Here is a 23536-nt window from a genome sequence, read left to right as displayed (position 1 = left end):
TTTTCGACGATATATTTTTAATAAATAAATCTTTTACTAATTTGACAATTATTTCACGATTGTTCCTAACCAAATACTATTTACTACTTACCTACACGAATTATATAACTACGAAAACATACAGAATATCATGCCTTTATTATCCCGTCCATAAGGACAAGCAGACACCAATGAACGCGACTTGCTAAAATCCCTAAAGACTTTGCTTACTTTATTCAAATGCATACATATTTATTTTTCTATAATATACAACTAGGTACTTACAGAAAGGATAATCTTCCGTGCGTGAAAGGAAAACATTGTTTTATTGTGTAAGTATTACAATCGTTAACATGCAGAATTTTACGTAACAGTGAAGTAAATAAATGAAGTAGCAATCGACATGGCAGCTCATAATTTAGGAAGGTAAACGGTGACTATAAAGCTTACATAAATATTAGTTCAGTGTTTCAGTTAACGGAAAATAGCTATGTAACAAGATAGAAGAGAAAGCGGGGAAGTTTAGTTTCGAAACTTTGAATTTGATGAATTTTAAGAAGGTTAAGATTAAGTCCCCAACCCAAACTTGGCTAGCGTGATGGACTCAAGACCTAATCTCTCCCTCATTACGGGAGGGGACTTTGCACCCAACCCAGCAGTTTAGCTATTTTTTATTTCATTTAGATAAATTTAATACGGAAAAGATGCTAAATAGAGCTAAAAAGAAAGAAGATACACTCTAATATTCCTGTTGGTACCTATTATTAGTAAGTAGGTAAGTGTAATAGCTATACTTAAATACAGTCTGTAGCAGCGATTTTGAAAAATTCAATAATGTGCTGTATACTCCTATAACAATATTCAACTTTTCCTTGACCTCCACAAATCCAAAACATGTCCTGTCTTTGCAGGCAACCTAGTCAGAACATGTGTATTTGAAGAACCTACGGAACAACGAGTATTCAGCTGCATAGCAGAATTTAATTGATTTGGTTAGGTACTCCACCAGGAATAACGACTGGCAGATGATAAAATTGTTGTCTACAATAACTTACACTTATCTAACGAATAATAGAATTGTAATTTGACGTCAAAACCATATACTTAATATGGACTGTGCCATCGGACGATTTGACAAAGACATTTTTTGTCGATGTTTGTAAGCGTAGGTACTTCGATGATTTTGTTGACTAGATTACCTACCTTTGGCTTTGAAACCTATTTATTTCGTATCAAATGGTACGAACTTTAGCGAAATGTTGTACAAGACCCCTTGCGTTATCAATTCCGCTAAAGCTTGTACTTGGGGAACAAAAGCACGTAGAAGCGACAGTTGACCTTATTCCTGGGCGACGTCGCGCGAGTGTCATCTTGCCGGCGGGCGCGGGGCGGCGCGCGCTGAGCCTGGTACGCGCTCGTGCCCACTTACTGCCAATGTACGGACAGCAGATTACAAAATAACGTCTGTCTTATGGACGATTACTCATATGACACTATATCTTACTCAATTTTAAATAGTAGGTAAACATTTTGGGTCATTCTTTAAGCAATTGACTCGTTGCATCTTATTATATTATACCAAAGTAGACAAATTCATTTCTTGTGGTTCATCTATACCTTCTGTAAATTTTACAACTCATTTCAGACAAACATATTTGGGTCTCAGCCTGTCTCAGTTCAAGTTGTCTGCTATCAAAATAAAATCATTGATTTGTTTCTGTGCTGCCTTTCTGGAGTCAATGTACGTCATGATGTCAAAACGATTATTAGATTCAGATATCGCTACTTCGGGGAAGAAAGGGCGTAAAAGCCACTTTTGGCCAAAATGAGTTAATAATGCAACTTTGTTTAGTTTTCGACGCTCTATCGATCTGTATATTTAAAATTTCAATATTCCCAAAAAATTGGCTTTTACCCCCATGATTTTTTTCTCACCAAAACCTAAAAATTGACGTATATGACATTATTTCATTATTTCAAATTAATAAGGGCGTATCACCATAGTATGAAAGAATATTTGGTCGTAAATACAATATTTATTACGTATAAATTAACTAAAATTGATAAAATAGTATAAAAAAATGGTATGTTTGTAATTTATTCTACTAGGTAGGTATTGGTGTATTAAATAAATAAATTTAGATAAGATGCAAATCAGTTTTATTCATTCATAAATCAAATCAAATTGACAATAATTAGTAGTCTTCTTTTTTTTCTATTTCCTTTTCTGTTTTTTGTTTCGTTTTCTTACTTTTTATTAGATGATAGTAATTATTTATCACAGTTAACTTAAAATTTAAATTAATGAAAATAATCAAAGTTCAATTCAATTAAATCTTTTCTTTTGTTTCACTATTAATGAATCGTGTGCATTTAACTTAACAGGTAGGTAACCTAATTCGTTATAATAAATTTTGTAATATAGAACTATGATAAATCAGATAATAATAATTATTATGCTATTATTTTGAGCTTCTATGCACCTTAATTTCAATATTCACCACATTAAATCTTACAAAATTATAATAATTGTAGGTTTACTCACGATAATTGTTATAAGTGGTGCAGTCATTACGACCTTTTCACTGTCTAAAGATGGTTTATACGATACGATGTATGTTAGCATTATAGATATTTGTGGATTTACGTCCTATAGTACGTATTTATAGACGGTGTAAAAGCCATTTTTATTAAAATTTTGGGTCGTAAATCCATCCTATCTTCTAAACCATAAGGTCTAATTAAAATTAAGCTTCTTGATATTAAAGAGCACTTAAATGCAAGTAAATATCACCAATTCATTCGAATTTAACTCTATTGGAAAAAAAGTTATTTTCCAAAATTAAAAAAAAAAATCGTTTTTTCGCTCCCCTGTAAAGTTGCTATTTTGGCTTTTACGCCCTTTCTTCCCCGAAGTAGCGATATAACTACCTTAAGTAGAGTTAATCATATTTCAGAAAGCTTCAATGCTATGTTTTGTACACGGTACGTTAATCTATTTTAGTATAGCGATGCCGATGGCTCGTTACAAAGGAGACATCGTTCCATAATGGTATGCCATTGGGACTTGCGTGACTTGCCATTTGCCAAGCTCTGCGTTTAGCCACCCGCACTTTATCAAAGACGTTCTAACCGGCGAAGCAGACGCAAGCCTTACAAAAAATGACTTGAAAATCTTCAATTATTTTCAAAGATGGACCAACCGGGTCCATCTTCGTCCAATCAGGATCCTCGTTTTGAATTCATAGGTTCTTACGCCGTAAAGTCATTGAAGCTAAAGCCAGAAAAATGGATGAGGGTATTGGGTATAGAAGAGCACAGGTCTACGTTGAAAGACTTCGTAGACCGTCCGTTTCCTATCCTTCTAGTCGTGGTATTAACCCACGCGTTGCAGTTGGTGCCGGTCATCTCATTCCCTTGTTATTTGAAGAACAAAGCTGTCTACTTTGTAAAGAAAAAGCCAGATGTTGTCCCGAAAGAGAATTGTGCGCAGATGGTCATATTTGGTAAGTCTACTTATACCTATTATTCGGTAGAAAAATCCTTATTCCCTTGAAGGTATCGATCGTAAACGTTAAGATATAACAATATTCGTGGTAGGCAGACTAGTCAGTAATGACTTTATGTTCAATTGTTTAGGCGACCTGGCGCCCAGATTGATAGACGAATTAGCGGCGTTAGTAGATGAAGTGTTCGTGCCTCTGCTATCAAATCCGCTTAACCACGAGGGATGGCCTTTAGTTGTCTCGCAGGACATTCTCAAACAGATCCACAACCTTAAGAGCACAGTATATGAGGTAAGAGGAGATTTGTGTACTTTATTTATCGTATGCTTAGTGATCAACGGAGTGTCGAAATTTATTAAGCCACCCGAGGGCTTTGACATGGCTTAATGAATGTCGTCTTAATTGACAGCAATCGGGACTGTAATTTCGTGTCAAACTCTTTTCAAATCAAATCGCTGACGGCTACCCATTTATGGTGTTTTCGTTCTAAGGGTTGCTTAACATATGGTTCGTTAACTGATCAGTAAATGCAACTACAAATGAGCTTTTGCCACTTTTATACGAATATTCCAATTGAAATTTATTCATAAACCGATTTCGAGTAGGTACGTAGTGAGTGTTAAAGGGAAATTAATTGCTATCGTTAATTATAATATTCAATTAACACGGTAATCTCGCTACTGCGTTAGGTAAGATATTACGTATAAATATTCAATTTACTGTAGGGCCGACAGCTTTCTAATGATATTGTAATCTATTAAAGTTAGGTAACGTGATATTAATGTCTCAAGGGAGGAAATCGAACCCTTTAGAATACCTCATGGTATGATAATTTCGTGGCTACTAGCCTTTTAGCTAAGGGTATTTTAAGTCGGTACGCAATACAAAAAATATAGTGGATTCTTTTTGTATTACGTACAAGTTATCGTTTGATAAATTACCTACTTAAAAATTCCATAAGATTGTTAAATTACTAATTTCCTTTACTTTGATTTCTGGGTAATCCAATAGTGTCCAGATTTTTATAACGACAAACAATCTCCCAAAAAGAAATTATTCGTCAATATTTATAAAGTATATTTTTGCTCATAGGTAAAAGGCAAAGTAAACGGTCAAACCGTATTGCCGATGCCAGTAGGAGTAGAATTAGTTCACGAGGCTGAAAAGGGCTTGTTGCGAGGAGAAGAGGTGGACCTGTATCTGAAGAGTGCTATAGAAGGAGTCGTCATCAAATGGGCGCAGCAGATCAATGACGTCATGATGGAGGACTCTGCTCTTGCCTTTGAAAATGGACAAAGTCCGTTGCCTACTGTTGGTAAGTTTTAAGATTCTTTAGAATTCCTAGCATTTAAGTGATTGGACACTAGGAAATATCATTATGAGACCTGTTTGGTTTTCGTTTTTATTAACCGACTTCAAAAAAAGGAGTAGGTTCTCAATTCGACTGTATTTTTTAAATTCCACTCCACCTAGTTTAAACGTATTTCTTATTGTCTTTTAGTTATCCTCTTCGAGTAGAGTTACTTTATGTAATAATCCTGATTGTTTTTGTAGAGTTGGCATTTTGGAAGTCAAGACTAAGCAACTTGAACTACATCTACGATCAGCTCCGTACAGAGAGAGTCAGGTGTATGGCAGTTATTCTAGAGAAGACTACGTCTGCATACTATCCTTGCTTCAGTAGACTGTTCAAGAATATTGTATCAGGTTTGTAATACACTCCTTGGCTTTTTTAAAGGCTCGTCTACATACTCCTTACACTTGAATATTATTGGTTACATGTGAGCTGAATTAAATGTCATGACGATGTCTCATGGCCTATAATTTTATGCTTGTAGTAACAATCGTAGTTATACATTGTTATATTTTTAGAAGATTTTGATTTTAAAACTCTTTTAAATTGCAGCGCTCGCCGAAGCTCGTGAAATAGACCTCTACCTCCGCACGTTAGAGAAACACTTCCAAGCACTCGAAGACACAGACTTTACAGAATGTTTGCCGTTATTCCGTCCCTTATTCCACGTCATATGCATGGTGTGGAGAGACTCCAAGTATTACTGCAGCTCTTCCAAACTCATTGTGCTGCTGAAGCAGATTTGCAACTTACTTATTTATCAGGTTAGTTAAAAACACATCTTGTTTCATCTTATTTTGTAACATAATAATATTATTATTATAAAGAGGTTTTAATACGCACAACAGTATATCTGTTGTGAAACGATCATAGCAATTCACATGGCAATAAGTAATAATATGAAGTTTATTGAACACGCGAAGAAAATCAGACAATATGCTGAAAGAATATCAATTATAAAGTTATAACAGAATTTTCCTCCTGCGTATTGAAAATAATGATTAGGTGGCCAATAATAATAAATTCAGTTTAGTTAAAATAGCTTTTACGACCAGCTAATTGCGAGCGACGGACACGCAATGAAAATTATACAGTATTCTTGTTATGACGGTTGGCACATATCGTAGCAGAGAACCGCTAGAGCGATGTGAGTAAATCGAATGCCAATCATCTACTTTATGATTGGCACTGTGTTAAATACCTTTGCTATGCTGCGTGTAGTCTAAATACATCAATTTGTATTCCCCCAGTAGTAAACTTTGCAAAACTTGGCCAATTAAAGTTCCATTATCATTAATTTCTGCTGAATTCTAACATATCACGTAGCGTCAAGGTAATAAATATACCACACCTAGCATAGGAACGAATTCTATTTTGACTCAGGAAAACTTATCTATAGGGACACGTTAAATTCTTAACCAACTTGTGTAATTAAAGCCCATATGGTAAACCGTTTCTAATTTATTCAAATAGTTATACTTGCCCAAGATTAAAGTATTGCATACGTGTATTAAACCGCTTTGATTTCCTTGCATCAGTCCTAAAACAAGTTTACATAAAAATAGCTGCATATTCCGGTACCAACCTGCGATATTCTCTATACAAATAAAAACCTATGAATTATTAATTTCGGATGTCACGTGACACAGGCATAGCGTGGATAAATTCACTGTTTTACGAGCAAGCTGGTTATCACGAAACCATGGAACGAATGCCTATTGTAAAGTTCGTGGCATACGATATCGATGTCGCTGACGAAAATACTTTTATATTTTTCCGATATTATTATTCTGCTTATTTATAAATAGTCAAATTATGTTTTTATGCCTTTAGCTTTCGTAATTGTAGTTGTAAATTATCGCAACTTATACATAATCTACTAAAACAAGTTGTCTTCTTCCAGGCTAAGAAATGCCTCGACCCCACAACGTTGTTTCACAGTGACATTGATGAAGCGACTCAAAGAATCCAAGTCACGATAAACATACTGAAGAAATATAAGATGACTTTCGAATATTTCAAGGAAAACCTTCCAAAATACTTTGAAGGAAGACGTGTCATTCCTTGGACATTCCACCCTAATGTCGTATTCGAGAGATTGAATAAATTCCTCGATAGATTGAATACGATTCAATGGTTCTTCAAAACTGTATTAGAGTTTCAAAAGTTGGAGAAAATAGAGATCGGTGGTATGAAAGGAAGGGTCCTCGGAGGCCAGATTAGGGAGATATCAGCCGAATTCGATGCTTACTTCCATGGATTCGCATCAAAGTCCTACGATGTACTCGATCCAGATGATGAAACATTCAACGAAGACTTCAAAGAGTTTCAAGAAAACATAATCGATTTAGATCTGAAACTTTCGACCGTGTTAGTGGAATCGTTCGATAATTGCTCCACATTAGAATCCATCTTCAAGGTAATGCATTGCATGTCGACCACTGATTATACACTTACAACTCAATTTCACATAAATAAATTAGTTTTTATTACTATGTAACTTCTTGAACTAATATGCATTTAATTTCAGCTTATTGATGTAGTGGGTTCTGTTTTGGATCGACCTTTGATCAGGAATGAATTCACCGCAAAGTATGTCGAGATTATCGTCATGCTTGAAAAAGAAATTGTTGTTTGTGAAGTAAGTCATATCAATAAAACTATAGAGTAAATGCTAATGATGATCCTTGTTTACTTAACTATGATTACTGTTTCTTCTTTTCCCTAAAACATTGTTAATTACCTGGACTGGAAACCGGGCCCAATGTACAATAACTTTTCAGGAACTATTCAATGAACAAAGCACTCGTCTTGAGAAGTACGGGATGATGGAAGTGGACGCTTACATGCCCCCCATCGCCGGCGGCTTATTGTGGATGACGACGCTAGCTACAAGGATCACCAAGCCTATAGCTAGCTTTCGCAATTTGCCGCACCCGTAAGTATAGTTGGGTGGGGCAAATTGCGAAAGCTGATTATTTGGCTTATATTCTTCTGAATTAACACATTTTATCTTTAAGGTCATGTTTTATAATACTTTACTAAACCTTAATATTTGCGAATTGTCACTGTTTGTATAAAAAAGTTTGGTAACGCACAGGATGTTTTGGACCAAATACTAATACCGTGTGAAAAAATTGCTGTTGATAAGTAAGATGTTAGAAAGGATATAATATCAATGATTCTTTGTCTCTAACCAGGATAAAGGGTACGGATGAAGCGAAGAAAATTTTCATAAGGCACGCGGAATTGATTGAGAAGATAGACGAATTCAAGAAGAAGTATTTCAATGACTGGACGCTGACTGTTGCCAAGATTATTGAGGACAAATCTAACAACATGATTCTTGCTCGACAAGGCTCGGACTTGGTGCTGAACTTCCATCCTATGGTAAATAATAATAAGGAAACATATGTTAAATTGAATTATATTTAGACCATTTATTTTTTAAGAAAACATTTAAACAACGCTGAACTTAATAGCTAATCAGTACTGTTATATGCAACAAAGGACTGTAGCTCAGTGAACGCCGTACTGGGCACAGCACTGATCAGCTGCTCCTGTATTTGTTTGCCCTTGTATACCTATTATATATCTGTTTCTTATTTTATTTTCAGCTTTTAGATGTACTAAAGGAAGTACATCACTTACGCACAAACGAAAATGTCGCAAATGATCTACCACCAGAAAGTCTAGCTTTATTCGAAAAACAGGAAACTTACAGGCAGTATAGAATCAACTTGGGCATTACTATAGATTGGTACAACCAGATTAGAAAGAACAGTCAGAAAGTCGAGTTCGATTTAGTAGAAGACGAAATAAAAGCGATCGATCAGAGAATCGAAATGGCACAGAACGAACTCAATTGGAATTCTAAAGGTAAATTGTCATCATACTTCAAAGTTGATAGAAAGTATATCAATAATGTTTTGCGATGTGTCTTTCAGATCTTTGGGGTTATTTACAAGAACTCCATACATTAGTCGGTAATTTATTTGAAAGAATGTCGAAGATTCAAGACAACTTGGTAGAGATTAAATTAGTTATGAAGGACTGGGCTGTTCAACCTTTGTTTGAAAGGAAGGAAGGGAAAAAGGTACAGTAATAAAATTAAACTAATTAAAAAAAACATCACGGTATCGGTTTATAAAGTACTACCTTTAACTTCTCAATACCTACAGGATTCTGTTTTGTGTTTAGGATACTCTACTGAATTTGGAAGAAAGACCTGAAAAGCGAGAAAAACGTTACAGCGATGTTCAAGCCACGGCAAGCCGTATCAATGAGTTGCTTACTGAGAACATGCAACTGTTCAACATGCAAGACAATCAGAACAGCGAGATATGGAGGAATTACGTCGCGTTTATTGATGCGTTGATGGAAGAAGCGCTCTTCAAATCTATTGCTTGCAGGTATTAGCAGTATTTAGATTTTTGTACTTGTATCTAACGTAGCCGTTCAAATTGCCGTGGTCACATAATATTAAGCACTAGCGGACTGGCCCGACGTTGTTCGGTAATTTCGATACCATTGATCGCACTCAAACCTTGTCCCAAAAGTTTTAAACATATTGAAAAAAGATTAATCCAATTTAGTTTACTTGTTAGGAAGTTATGCGCGTACATACATTTCGGTAATTCATTTTTATTAAAACATACATTTCAAGTGACCAATGCGCGATTCCTTGTCTACTCTCTATAAATATTTCAAAATGGTTGATGAGTGAAATGATGTTTACTGACTATTTATTACTACTGTGAAGCCTGCAATGATGATATTGAGAGTCAGCAGATTATTAAAAAGTGTTTATTTTCAGCATGGGCTACATAACAGAACACATGAATCCTAAGAACAAACTAGCTCCTCTATTCGAAGCTCAACTAGAGCTACTAGACCCTGACATGGTATTCGTACCAAGTTTAGAACCAACTGATGAGAAAGGCTTCACTGCTTTGATTAAAGGCATTATAGATGATATACTGAACATGTCTGCACTGATTGATAGAATTGATACCCAAAAGGCGGAGTCGTATGAATATCAGATAGTTCATTGTGAAGATATTATTGAGATGAAGGAAGAAATTCTTGGTGGCATTGAGAGGGTAAATGTTAACAAATCGTAGCTTATATGTCAATTAGAACTTGATTTTTTCTTGGAGAAATTCAAGAGATTTTGACAGGAGACTTAGACAGTTCATTAAATTAGTTTAATGATATTTGACATTACGTTTTTATACTATTGCTACTTGATCACCCAATATTTTAGTATCTCGACATACTTCGGAATGTTCTGATGTATAAAGTTAAAATGTTTCTAGGTAATCGAAGATGCAAATGACTTCTGCAAGACATTTGAGAACTACTCTTACCTATGGCTTGAAGAAAGAGATGCAGTGATGGAGATATTCCTCACTTATGGTCGTATACTAACTCCAGATGAAGTAGATAAACTGGTTCTTGAAGAAAAAGATGGTACAGCACCAACTCCTTGTCCACCCAAGATGGAAGCGTTCAGAGAACAAATTGATCATTTTGAAAACCTATTCATGGAAATAGAGGATATGGAACCTTATAAAGTTTTTAATAGCTGGTTTCAGGTATGTTATAATAACTGGAAAACCCATAGATTATGTTGACTTAGCATTAAAGACAGTTGCAAACCAAAATACATACATTGGCTGTGATAAATGAAAGTTTTAAGGTGGCAAGACACATAGACCACATATTTTCTGCGCACGTAATCATTTAGTGGTTTAGTGAATTTTTTTGTAAAAAATAATACAATATGAAACAATCTACTTTTAGGTGGACATAAGACCCTTCCGTCAAGCACTACTCAATACAGTAAGGAAATGGGGCAACATGTATAAAGAGCATTTGGTCAACAACGTCACCTCAAGCCTCAGCGATTTGGGCAACTTCATTCGGCAAGCAGATGAAGGTATTATAACATACAATTTCAATTATTCATCATAAAGTTTCTCGACAGATTTTTTTCAAATCGTTACTGTCTCGTTCCACAAAAGAGGGGTTAGGTTTTGAGTCCACCACACTGGCCAAGTGCGGGTTGGGGACTTTGCATGTCCTCAATAAAGGTATTAAACGAATTTCAGCCATGTAAACTTTTTACCGCATTAAATTGTGGATTTGTTTCTTTCAATCACCATCTTTTTCATATCTTACATTATTACGTTCTCAGTTCAAGCAAGATTGTTTTTACCTTTAATCCAAATATACTTACAAACTATTTTCCAAACAGGTTTGTTACAGCCTGTTCCAGAAGGCGACTACGACGCTTTAGTCAGAACTATGGGGTATCTCATGCATGTCAAAGATCGTACAGTCACTACAGATGACATGTTCCACCCTCTTACTGAAACTATCGAACTGCTCAAGTTTTATGATATGGATATACCTGAAGAAGTCAATGTGTTACTTCAAGTGAGTATAAGAATATTTATAATGTTAAGGCTCGAAATTTGACACTTATAGTTTTCACACATTTGCTGTTTTTGCTTAAGTTTAAATATAAACTGTAAAGCTATACCTACTTTATTGTTTGAAATGTAAAACAATATTAATTTACATTACAAACAATAATATAATTTATAAGTTGGGCAGTAAATAAGGCACCTTTAAGACCAGTTTTATATAAAATATCTTTATCATTGATAACTCTTGTTACTTATTGCAGGGCATTAACCTGTTCCCGTTTAGAATTTGTTAAGAAGGATATAGGCAATAAATCATGTAAAATGGCCATAATATAAATTTTGTTTACGATTTTTAACAATAACTTTGTTCTACAGTTTATTAGATTCAAGTTCACTTTCTCCAATTTATCCATACAAAAAGTAATTAATGGTCGCTACAGTGTCTTTATTATCACTACATAGAATTAAAATTACTAATACATTTTCCCAGGAACTACCAGAACAATGGCAGGCTACAAAAAAGCTGGCAATAACAGTGAAACAGCAAGTGGCGCCGCTACAAGCAGCCGAAGTATCCGGGATTAGAAAGAAAATATCCACTTTCGATATGCACGTTGTTTATTATCGAGAAGTTTTCAAACGCTATGAGGTATGTAGTTTAGATTCTAGATTCTCATCTATATTATCTAGATTTTAAGATGGTTTATTGGTGCGTTGAAACTAGTTCTAAACTATGACTATTACTAAAAAACTTGGTTGTCAATTTAATGTTGGCTTAATTCAAACACAGTCTATATGTCTACATAATTCCTTTAAAATAGAAAGAGCTGGTGATATCAAGTCGCCGACATGTGTCTGCAGGACGGGGGTGTCGCATAAGACTCCCTTAATTTTTGTTGATAATACCCTTGTACAATTGTACATTGTTCTAAGTGTATGAAATATACAAATCTGTTTCTAGCTAATGCAGGTTTAGGATTTTTCCCCCTTGATAATTAGTTACAGCATTCTAAGGTAATGTTGATACCAATGGAATTTTCTTATACGTCTAGATACACTTGTTATAATTTTAGTTCTTCCGATACGAATGTGAAGACCCATACGATGTTATGACACGAGTAGACTTCGAGTTACTGTACTTAGAAGAAGAAATGAGAGGCATACAAGAGTCGGGATCGTTGTTTGAAGTCAACGTACCAGAATTTAAACTGTTAAAACAGTGTAGAAAGGAACTCAGGATGTTGAAGGTAAAGTTTCAATTAATATTTACGAACAATGAATATTTTAACCAGTATTACCGAAAGACCTAAGTTATCTTTATCATTTTATAGGTCTTTTGTTAGCTTACCTATTACGATACTGATACTTAATACGATTGTAAAATATAAGTCGTGAAACTGGCCTTCAGAAGTTTAAATATATTTTGACGTAATTTCAGCAACTCTGGGATTACGTATACATTGTAAGAACTAGTATAGAAGACTGGAAGACCACGCCTTGGCGTAAAATTGATGTTGAGAATATGGACATCGAATGTAAGAAGTTTGCTAAAGAAATTCGATTACTTGACAAGGAAATGAGGAGGTAAAATATACAATCCGACGGTAAACTCTATATTTCCATTAATAGTCTAAGCCATATGATTCAAACATTTAGGTTACGTGTTCCTATATTATTACCTATAGTTCACACAATTCCTCTTGAATTTTAGTTGGGACACTTACATAACCTTAGAAGCAACAGTGAAAAACATGTTGACTTCTTTAAGAGCGGTCGGTGAACTCCAAAACCCGGCCATCAGGGAGCGCCACTGGGACCAACTGATGAGAACAACCAAGGTGAACTTTAAAACAATTGAGACAATAAATAAAGAACTGTAAATAAATAACTAAAATGTAAATAAAACTTGAATGTTGTGACAGCACCGTCAAGATTTGGATGCGTGAGGGTTTGACTCAATTTATGCATACTGCATGGTCGTTTTGAGTTGTCATTGCAATCACCTAGAATTGACTGTTTTCCAAAACTTTCCTTTCAATTTTGCATCAATTCTTGGTCAAATTCTTTACTGAAAATGATAATGGAAACTCTTTCTTTGATTCAATGGCGGCATGCATTTGCTTTGAATGAGATATTCACTTGATTGTACAGTGTCATGATTGCCTGAGTTTTGGTTTATACAATCTCGGTGTCTGAACAATGCAGTGAATGATGTTTATGCGAATGTAAATATGTTTGTGATTCACAGAGCTTAGCAGCATTACCACGTGAGCTCACTGTAAGTATAAACGTGTTTGGGAGTGTATTTTGATTTTGTTGTCCTGTGTTACTCAATTTTAAATCGTATTTTTCACTGTTAATTTCTTGAACACTAGGTATAGTATCTCGTCTCACCGCTTCATCTAATGCATATTGTACATAATTAAATAAATGGTAATTAGTTTCATATTAAAGTAATTATATGAACAGAAGACGTGAGTATTGATATCACTTCACATCATATAGAAAGTACACCGAATAAAAAACAAACTTAAACTAGTAGATTTAAAATGACATAATAAAGTATACATTTTTATAAATATTCTTGATACTTTAATACTTATTGTAATAACGATACAGGTGAGGATTATAATGGATCTAAATACAACGCTAGCAGACTTACTAGCTTTGAACCTACATGAATGCGAGGAAGAGGTGAAAAACATAGTAGATAAGGCTGTTAAAGAGATGTCAATGGAGAAAGTACTAAAAGACCTGAACACTACATGGAGTGGAATGGAATTTGAACAGGAGATACATACAAGAACTGGCTGTGTATTGTTGAGAGCTAGTGAGGAGCTGATTGAGACTCTAGAAGAAAACCAGGTAAGTAACAATGACTGACTTAAGTTAGGACGTTGTTGAAGCTGAAAATAAGCCTGACGATGCAAATTATAATCCTTGAATTGTATACAGAATTATAGGGTTTCTTTTTGCTAGACAATTATTCAATAGAAATGGCTATATTTCAGGCAGTTCTATGCATATTTGCTCAATATCTTGGAAAATCAACCAATGTAAATAAGCAATAATGAATTCACGTTCTAGGTCCAACTGCAAAACTTGATAACTTCAAAATTCATCGCCTACTTCTTAGAGGAAGTCTCAGGTTGGCAACAGAAGCTCTCAATAGCGGACCAGGTGATCACAGTATGGTTTGAAGTGCAAAGGACTTGGACACATTTGGAGAGCATCTTCATGAGCTCGGAGGATATCAGGAAACAATTGCCAGATGATTCTGCGAGATTCGACAGGATTGATGCGGAATTTAAAGTAAGGCAATACTTTATTAACTATTGATGCTTGTCATTTATGCTTACTTATGTTTGATTAACTGATGCTTGATAGAGTCAAAAGTAAAAAACAGTGGTAAAATATAACTTTAAATTAGGTTACCAGACTCTAGACTACTATTGATAATATTCTAATAATCGCTAGAAAATACCAATAGCACTTTGCCGCACCCAAGAATCGAACTCGAGACCCCGTGATCAGCTGGAGCGGTCACAACTGCTTGGACCACAACAACAATACAAATAAATCAATAATATAATTAACTAGCGTTTTCAATGTCAATGTCTTTCAGGTTCTCTCAACAGAAGTAGCAAAGACACCCAACGTGGTTCAAGGTACTAACAAAGAAGGTTTAGTAGAGCAACTAGATAGCTTGCAGAAAGATCTGATCATTTGTGAGAAGGCGTTAGCAGAGTATCTTGAAACCAAAAGGTTGGCGTTCCCGAGGTTTTACTTTGTGTCTTCTGCTGATTTATTGGACATTTTGTCTAATGGTAATCAAGCTGATTTAGTTATCAGGTAAGATTTTCTTTCACTCATAATTTTTATCATAAGTTGTCAGGTGGGTATTATCCGTAACTATAGATCGGGTGTCTTAAAACCTGTGAATGGGATATGTGTATAGTATGTATTATATACAATCCAAACTGAACTTTAGTTAAGTTTTTAAAAATTAGTAAGTTATAGTAACAACTGGAATCAATTAATTTCAGACATTTAACAAAACTTTTCGATTCTATCGCGCGGCTGAAGTTCATAGAAACTGAATCACCAAATGAGAAAGTAGCTTCTGGTATGATTGCCAAGGATGGTGAGCTCGTACCGTTTCACGGTACTTGTGATTGCACGGGAGCTGTAAGTTGATATTTTGTTATAATTAATTACCATTTTAATCATTACTTTTAAACCGTCTCAAGCCCTGGACCTCCCCAGAAGGATTGTAATTATCGCAAAACCTAAACACGGTTTACATAGTTAAAATGATAAGTAAATTTATGTAACTTGGAATTCTAGGTGGAAATCTGGCTAAACAGATTACAAGATATTATGCGATCCACCATCAGACACTACTTCGGTGAAGCAATAGTATCTTACGAAGAAAAGCCTCGAGAGCAGTGGCTCTTCGATTTCATGGCACAAGTATCTTTATGTGGCTCCCAAATCTGGTGGACTACTGAAGTCAACATGGCCTTTGCTAGACTAGAAGAAGGATACGACAATGCTTTGAAAGATTATTACAAAAAACAGCTGTCACAACTGAGTACCCTCATTTCTCTACTAATTGGAGAGCTGAGTAAACAGGACCGACAAAAGATCATGACAATATGTACTATTGATGTGCATTCCCGAGATGTAGTGAGCAAGATGATACAAGGGAAAGTGGAGGCTGGTTCCGCGTTTCAATGGCAGTCGCAACTAAGACACAGGTGTCGGGAGCAATTGTTGAATCATCTGCACTTTGTAGCAGGTTGTCTTCATTTACACTTTCATGCGGCTCTATTTAGATGGAGAGAGTTTCTGGAGTTTCATGATATTTTGCGAAGTAATGAAACGAACGACATTGGTGATTATTGTCAACTAATGTACATGTAATTAACGTTATACACGCAATTATTATTGATTAAATGAGAAAATTTGTTATCCTTTTTTAGCCAACAGCTCTAATTGCAAATTTTCTTCGAATGTTTTAACGTTTTTAGCAAGAAACTCTCTTCGTGCTGTTATATCCGAAATTAGTTAATAAGTTTTGCTGTGCAAGCAATACATAATTATTATAAAAGCATCACCGCCACGCGGCCAGTAGTCAGTTGTTGTTAGCAGTTAGCATCACTCAGTAATTCCATTAACATCTCCCGGGTGCAACGGTTTGAGTTCGTGTAGTAGTGTAATTTTGGGTCTCTTAATAAATATATTTCGGGTTTTAATAAATAGTTTTTTTTTAAAAACTCGCTAAGGACTTCGCGCAAAACATTTGGTGTCAGAAGTGGGATGCTGTTGGCTTTCTGGACCCGTGTTCAGACCACAGCATTCGGACAGTTCTTAGTGAGTGTGTACTAGCAGCGCAAGGTCGACGGTAAGCCTCCGCTCTTGCAGCGTGAGCCCGCATCACGTCAGATCGACGATAAGTCTCCGCCCCACGCAGCGTGAGCCCGCATCAGACACGCAAGTACACCCCTTAGCCGACTGTCAGCCTCCGCTTTGTAGCGTGAGCCAGCGCTAGCCCGTCAACCAAATTCTAGTCTTGACCTTGACTAGACTGCAGCCGACCTTCAGCCTCCGCTAGTAAGCGTGAGCCGGCGCCGCAGCAATCGAGACCTTGAACCCTGACCTGAATTACCTACGTCTTCAATCTGAAATTTTTATACTCAAATTCTACTGAGCCTATAAAACCCTCTGGGTGTAGAGCAGCTCCGTGTTGTCAACGTCTTCAACTGTTGCCAGTTCCCATGATGCAGCTAACTCACCTGATCCTCTTCGCCTTCATCTGGAACACGAAATCATCATCAACGTAAGTCTTAACTTTCTGTGTTGTGTGTGCAGTGAAATTTTGTGATAAAAGTATTCGAAATAATTTGTGCATCGTTCTGCAACTCTGAAAAGAAAATCTTATTATAAGACTTTATTTTAAATTAGCCGTGTAACAACAAATAATCTGTATATCTAAATCTTATATTCTAATTATTATATTAGAAATTTATATCTAAACATATACCTATTATTATTATTGTTGATTATCAATGACGGATTCCGAACTTTCAGTAAAATCTGAAAAGGAAAATAAAAATCCTACAAAAATGTCCAATGCTATAACTCTTAATTTCCTTACCAAATTTATTAAACCATATGATGGTAAAAGGGAAACGCTCCCCGCTTTTCTTACAAACTGTGACAATGCCATTTCACTTGCCTCCGTTGAACAACAAACTATCTTATGTAAATTTATTATTTCCCAATTGGAAGGTAAGGCACAAGTAGCATGTTCTTTAAAAACTTTTAGTAAGTGGTCAGAACTCAAGGATTTCTTAAAACAGAACTTTAGTGAGAAGAAACATTCATCACATCTTTTGTCCGACTTACAAAATTGCAAACAAAACTTGCCGTCGGAGACAGTCACGCAATTTTCCTTGAGAATAGAATCATGTCTTACGCGGTTGTTAGCAGATGTGCATTTCTCATGTGATAAAAAGGACGAATTAGTCGGTAGAGTCGCCGGTATTGAAGATTTAGCACTCAATACCTTCCTTATGGGTCTAAATCCGAGTTTTTCGCATATAGTTCGATGTCGTAACCCTAAAACACTAAACGAGGCGGTCACACATGCTATCGAAGAAGAAAAATTATTTAACGCTACCAAACTTTCTTCTAAATCACCGAAGACATGTTCGACTTGTAACAAACAAGGTCACTTGTCTTCAGAATGCTATCGAAATAAGAACAAAAATGTAAAATCTTATAATACAAATTTTTCTAATTCAAATCTTTCAAATCAAAATCGTTTTCCCATGCAAATTCAATCGTCACAAATTCCTAATAATTTCCCACGTAAAAGTTGCGCATATTGCAAAAGACCCGGTCATTTGATAACCGAGTGTCGCAAGCGGCAGTACAATAATCAACACCGTAATAATACTCATGCACAGAGTAGTGATGTACATAGAGGCAACGCAAATGTAAATTTTTGCCATACGAATGATACGGCCATGAACCATTCAAGCGTTAATGAAACATTAATTCCCGAACCTTTAAACTAAATCGGATTCCGAATGCGTGTCGATCGGAATCCATAGGATTAAAAAATGACACAATTATTTCTAAATCTTATACAAAATCATATGATAATCCTAAATCTTATACTAAATCGTATGATAATCCTAAATCTTATACTAAATCGTATGATAATCCTAAATCTTATACAAAATCATATGATAATCCTAAATCTTATACTAGATCGTATGATAATCCTAAATCTTATACTAAATCGTATGATAATCCTAAATCTTATACTAAATCGTATGATAATCCTAAATCTTATACTAAATCTTATAACGATACTAAATCTTATACTACATCTTATGATTATCTTAAATCCTATACTAAATCTTACGATAATTCTAAATCTTATGATAATACTAAATCTTATGATAAATCTAAATCTTATAATAACTCTCTTGAGTACTACACAAACGACTTACCTTGTAAGGAAAATGATGATAATTCAGCAGGCAAACTTACCTCTTTTCCGTCGGATGATTTGTCCCAGTCCTTAAAATGTCCCAAATCTTATCAAAATAATATACCAGTTTACGAAACGAGTTCGTTTAATAAAAAGGTAACACTTCCGCATGTTTTCTTATTAACTAAGCATACTAACCGGTCACTCGTTCTACTAATCGACACCGGATCTAGCGTTTCTTTAGTAAAAGAAGAAAGTCTTTATCAAAAACCTAATCTATCTCCAGAAATAGTGAGACTTAAAGGAATCAATGATAGCGGTACATATTGCCAAACATTAGGTACTTTTCAAATGCAATTCTATTTATCTTCAGACGTGTTTTCTTATAAGTTTCATGTTGTTAATAATGTTCATCTTGAATATGATGGCATAATCGGTACTGATTGTCTAGGTTATCTTAAAGCTGTCATAGATTATGATAAGCAATGTTTAATAATGCAAAATCATACTTTACCTTTACGTTTCAAACTGCCAATTTATAAAATCCCTGCTCGTTCCGAAGCTGTAATCGAATGTGGAGTGTCAAACAGTGCAGATGAGTTACCTCTTCTTAAAGAAGCCTTAGTTCTTGATCATAAAATATCTGAAGGAGTATATGTCGCGAATTGTGTTGTCACCTTAAAGCCAAATCGTAGAGTAAATGTTTCAATTCTAAATACAACTGAATCTGAAATTGAAGTTAATAATTATTCCGTTAATCTCACACCTGTGGATAATAGCCTCACAGAGTGTCTGCCAATTTCAAATACCGAAACTGTAAATAAAACTTCTCCTTCTCTTACTGATAGACAAAATCTAGTTCTAAATCAAATACGAACCTCTCACTTAAATCCTGAAGAAAAAGCAGCTTTGTTAGACTGTTGTTCTCAATTCACAGATATTTTCCATCTCGAAGGTGAACCCCTCACCTATACAAGCACTATCGATCATTCTATAAATACGGGAAATGCCGCTCCAATTCACGTAAAATCTTACCGCTTCCCGGAATGCCACAAGGAAGAAGTGGACAATCAAATAACTAAAATGCTGAAACAAAATATCATACGCCCCTCTCAATCACCATGGAGTGCCCCTGTATGGGTGGTCCCAAAGAAGGCAGATGCCTCAGGTAAACGTAAATGGCGTATCGTCATAGATTATCGTCGTCTTAACGATGTCACGGTGTCCGAAATTTATCCTATACCTCTGATAACAGATATTCTTGACCAATTAGGGCATTCTAAATATTTTACAACCTTAGACCTTGTAAGTGGATTTCACCAAATTTTATTAAATCCTGCTGACGCAGCAAAAACAGGATTCACAATTGTTGGCACAAATGAAACATCTGGTCACTATGAGTTCAACAGAATGCCTTTTGGGCTTAAAAATGCCCCTAGCACCTTTCAGCGTCTTATGAATACAGTACTATCTGGTCTTCAAGGATTACACTGTTACGTCTACTTAGATGATTGCATTTTGTACTCTCCAGATCTTCCTAGTCACCTCGATAAGCTAAAATTTGTCCTTGAAAGATTTCGGCAACATAATTTAAAACTACAACCAGACAAGTGCGAGTTCTTACGCCGAGAAGTGACTTATCTCGGTCACGTAATCACTGATAAAGGTGTCTCGCCTAATCCCGACAAAATAAAAGCCATCGAAGGTCTTCCATCTCCCAAAAATGCCAAGGATATAAAATCATTTCTAGGCTTAGTCGGATACTACCGCAGATTTATCGAAAACTTTTCAAAGATTACTAAACCTCTTACTTCTCTTTTAAAGAAGGACGTTAATTTCCATTGGACGCAAGAACAAGAACTTGCTTTCCAAACGTTAAAAAATAAATTAGTCTCAGCACCTTTGTTACAATATCCTGATTATTCAAAGCCATTCATTCTTACCACTGACGCATCTAATTATGCCATTGGAGCCATTCTTTCCCAAGGTGAAATCGGCAAGGATAAACCGATAGCCTATGCGTCAAGGACCTTGAACAAAGCAGAAGGAAACTATTCCACAACGGAAAAAGAACTTCTAGCTATTCTTTTCGGTGTGAAAACGTTTCGCCCCTATTTATATGGCTACCAATTCAAAATCGTTACGGATCACAGACCTTTAGTTTGGTTGTTCAATGTCAAAGATCCAGGTAGTCGTCTTATACGATGGCGACTTAAACTAGAGGAATATAATTACGAAATCGTCTATAAACAAGGTAGACTAAATTCTAATGTCGATACTTTATCTAGATATCCCGTAAACGCCTTAACTTCTAACTCAAATTTAAATAAATCAACTTATGAACAATACTTCAAAAAGCAATTTTTAAAAACCGCATCAAACAACGATACTGTCATAGAAGAGCATAGTCAATCCCTTCATTTAGCCAAACAAAAATGTATAGCATGCCCGATGTCTCTGGACCTTGATTACTCTATGCCACATTGTGAGCAGTTGTTATCACTTGTAGAAAATGCTGACGAGTTACGCGCTCGTGAACGTGAACTTGAAACCGTTCACACTGTAGATTCTAATAATAGAACGCTTTATTTTCTTTATACTAAAATACATCATTACGACGAAACAAGTTATAAAATAATATATAAATTACTTATGGAATTACGGAACAAAATTATTTCTAACGAAAATTATGAAAAAGAATTAGCTATATCCGATTTTTCAGAGCCTTTTACAAAATTAGTGTATGTTAAAATTTATAATATGATATCGTATATTTTCCATGGCACTCAAATTAAAGTGCATATCTATAAAAATAAAATCATATATCCTACTCCCGCTGAGGTCCCGAATATTTTAAAAGAAAATCATGGTACCACTATTGCTGGTCACCCAGGCGTAAAAAGGATGTACAATAGGATAAAAGCATCCTATTACTGGAAATCTATGCGTTCAGATATTGAACGATTTGTAAAAGATTGTAGGCTATGTCAAATAAACAAACCTATGCGCTCTTCAAACAAAGCACCAATGGTCATTACCTCCTCCAGTACCAAACCGTTTGAGAGATTAGCTCTCGACATTGTCGGTACTCTGCCCGAAGCTGGCCTTCAAAAATTCAGGTATATACTAACGCTTCAGGACGATTTGACCAAGTTTTCTTCCGCTTATCCTATGATAACATGTTCGACTGACGAAGTAGCACGAAATCTAATTCATTTCTTTTCTCTATTCGGTTTTCCAAAAATGATTCTTACTGATCAAGGTACCTGTTTTACCTCCGATCTCTTCAAACAATTAACAGAAATTCTTAAAATTAAAAATCTATTTTCAACCCCGTATCACCCTCAAACTAATGGCGCTCTAGAAAGGAGCCACGCCACTCTCAAGGAGTATCTAAAGTCGTTCGTAAACGAAAATCACGACGACTGGCATTGCTATTTAGCGACTGCCATCTTGTCCTATAATACAACGCCTCATTGTACAACAGAATATACTCCCTTTGAGTTATTATTTGGCCACAAACCTTCCATACCCAGTAGTTTATATGAATCAAATGATAGCACTACCTATCACGACTATATTCGCGCCTTACAATACAGGATGCGTTTTGCTCGCGAAAGGGCCTTAGAAAATATAACTAAAAGTAAAGAAGCATCAAAGAAATATTATGATACAAATTCCTCATCTAAAACTTACAAAGTCGGCGATATGGTCTATTTAAAACATCATCATAGGTTAAGGAAAGCCTTATCTCCAATTTGGAAAGGTCCCTATAAAATAGTAAAAATTCATGGTAAAAACAATGTTTCTTTAAGCATAAATAGAAAACATGTCAAATATCATGTTAACGAAATTAAACCAGCGTGATTTGCCATTGTTACAGATTGGTTTTGGCTGACCCCATCGAATATATCTCTCATAGTCCGGGTATATACTTTGACCCGTCATCAATTGCATATTTTTACAACGACTTCTGGAATGTGATTACTCACGTCGAAGTCGCCCCTATCAAACCTTATTTAGATAAAATCCAAAAATCTATTTTAAGTGTATCTGCTTTCTGTGAAAAAGCAAAGAATTTAGCTATAATTTCGTTAGATTGTAAAAATGCGATTGACCCTTTAGAAATATTAATTAATGCTAATTTTCTTAAGTATAACTCTTTATCTCACCTTATCTCCGAAAGATTCAATGATCGTTCTAAAAGGTCACTCGAATTAGGTGGCGAAATATTAAAGTTCTTTTTCGGTACTCTAGACGCAGATGACGCTAGAAAATACGATGAAGCTATTACATCTTGTCAAGAAAATGAAAATCAAATATTTTCCCTCATGAAGGACAACATACACGTCGTTCAGTCCACCATCAATAACTTTAATATTTCCATACACAAATTAAATGAAAATGAAATTAAATTAGATAAGCAAATACAAAAACTTAATTACATATTTACTGAAAATCATAAAACAAATACTAATTTAATGAATATTGAGAAAATTAATTCCCTATTTAATGTTTTAGAAGGATCATTATTGTCAATCTCTAATATTCTTGATACAATTTTAAATTCTATTTTATTTGCAAAGGCAAATATTTTACATCCCTATGTCCTATCTCCTACAAAATTATATAACGAACTTTCAAATAGTAAACAATTTAAATCGAATGTTGAATTTCCTGTAACCTTATCTTTACAAAATATACATAATATTATAGATCTGTCACAATTAATTGCGTATTATTATAATAATAAGAT

At 35.1% G+C, this 23536-nt stretch overlaps 1 protein-coding gene across 1 annotated transcript in view; it reads left to right on the top strand.

Moving 5' to 3' along the window:
- Positions 1 to 3172: 3172 nt before the first annotated feature.
- The window catches only part of Dhc93AB (Dynein heavy chain at 93AB), a 41240-nt gene continuing 20876 nt past the window's right edge, over positions 3173 to 23536 (top strand). Inside the window, 26 exon segments of the mRNA XM_076128619.1 lie at positions 3173 to 3485; positions 3619 to 3776; positions 4578 to 4800; positions 5040 to 5192; positions 5392 to 5603; positions 6743 to 7258; positions 7370 to 7480; positions 7623 to 7777; positions 8040 to 8229; positions 8457 to 8718; positions 8787 to 8935; positions 9040 to 9251; positions 9656 to 9941; positions 10158 to 10436; positions 10645 to 10780; positions 11099 to 11280; positions 11764 to 11922; positions 12347 to 12520; positions 12712 to 12857; positions 12985 to 13111; positions 13522 to 13551; positions 13893 to 14138; positions 14361 to 14585; positions 14899 to 15125; positions 15320 to 15461; positions 15621 to 16033. Of these exon segments, the coding sequence (XP_075984734.1) occupies positions 3173 to 3485; positions 3619 to 3776; positions 4578 to 4800; positions 5040 to 5192; positions 5392 to 5603; positions 6743 to 7258; positions 7370 to 7480; positions 7623 to 7777; positions 8040 to 8229; positions 8457 to 8718; positions 8787 to 8935; positions 9040 to 9251; positions 9656 to 9941; positions 10158 to 10436; positions 10645 to 10780; positions 11099 to 11280; positions 11764 to 11922; positions 12347 to 12520; positions 12712 to 12857; positions 12985 to 13111; positions 13522 to 13551; positions 13893 to 14138; positions 14361 to 14585; positions 14899 to 15125; positions 15320 to 15461; positions 15621 to 16033 (5426 nt within the window).

The sequence above is a fragment of the Anticarsia gemmatalis genome, chromosome 1 (assembly GCF_050436995.1).
Source record: "Anticarsia gemmatalis isolate Benzon Research Colony breed Stoneville strain chromosome 1, ilAntGemm2 primary, whole genome shotgun sequence".
Taxonomy (NCBI): Eukaryota; Metazoa; Arthropoda; class Insecta; order Lepidoptera; family Erebidae; genus Anticarsia; species Anticarsia gemmatalis.
Note: the sequence above shows the minus strand (reverse complement) of the source record. Positions and strands in the feature narration are given on the sequence as shown.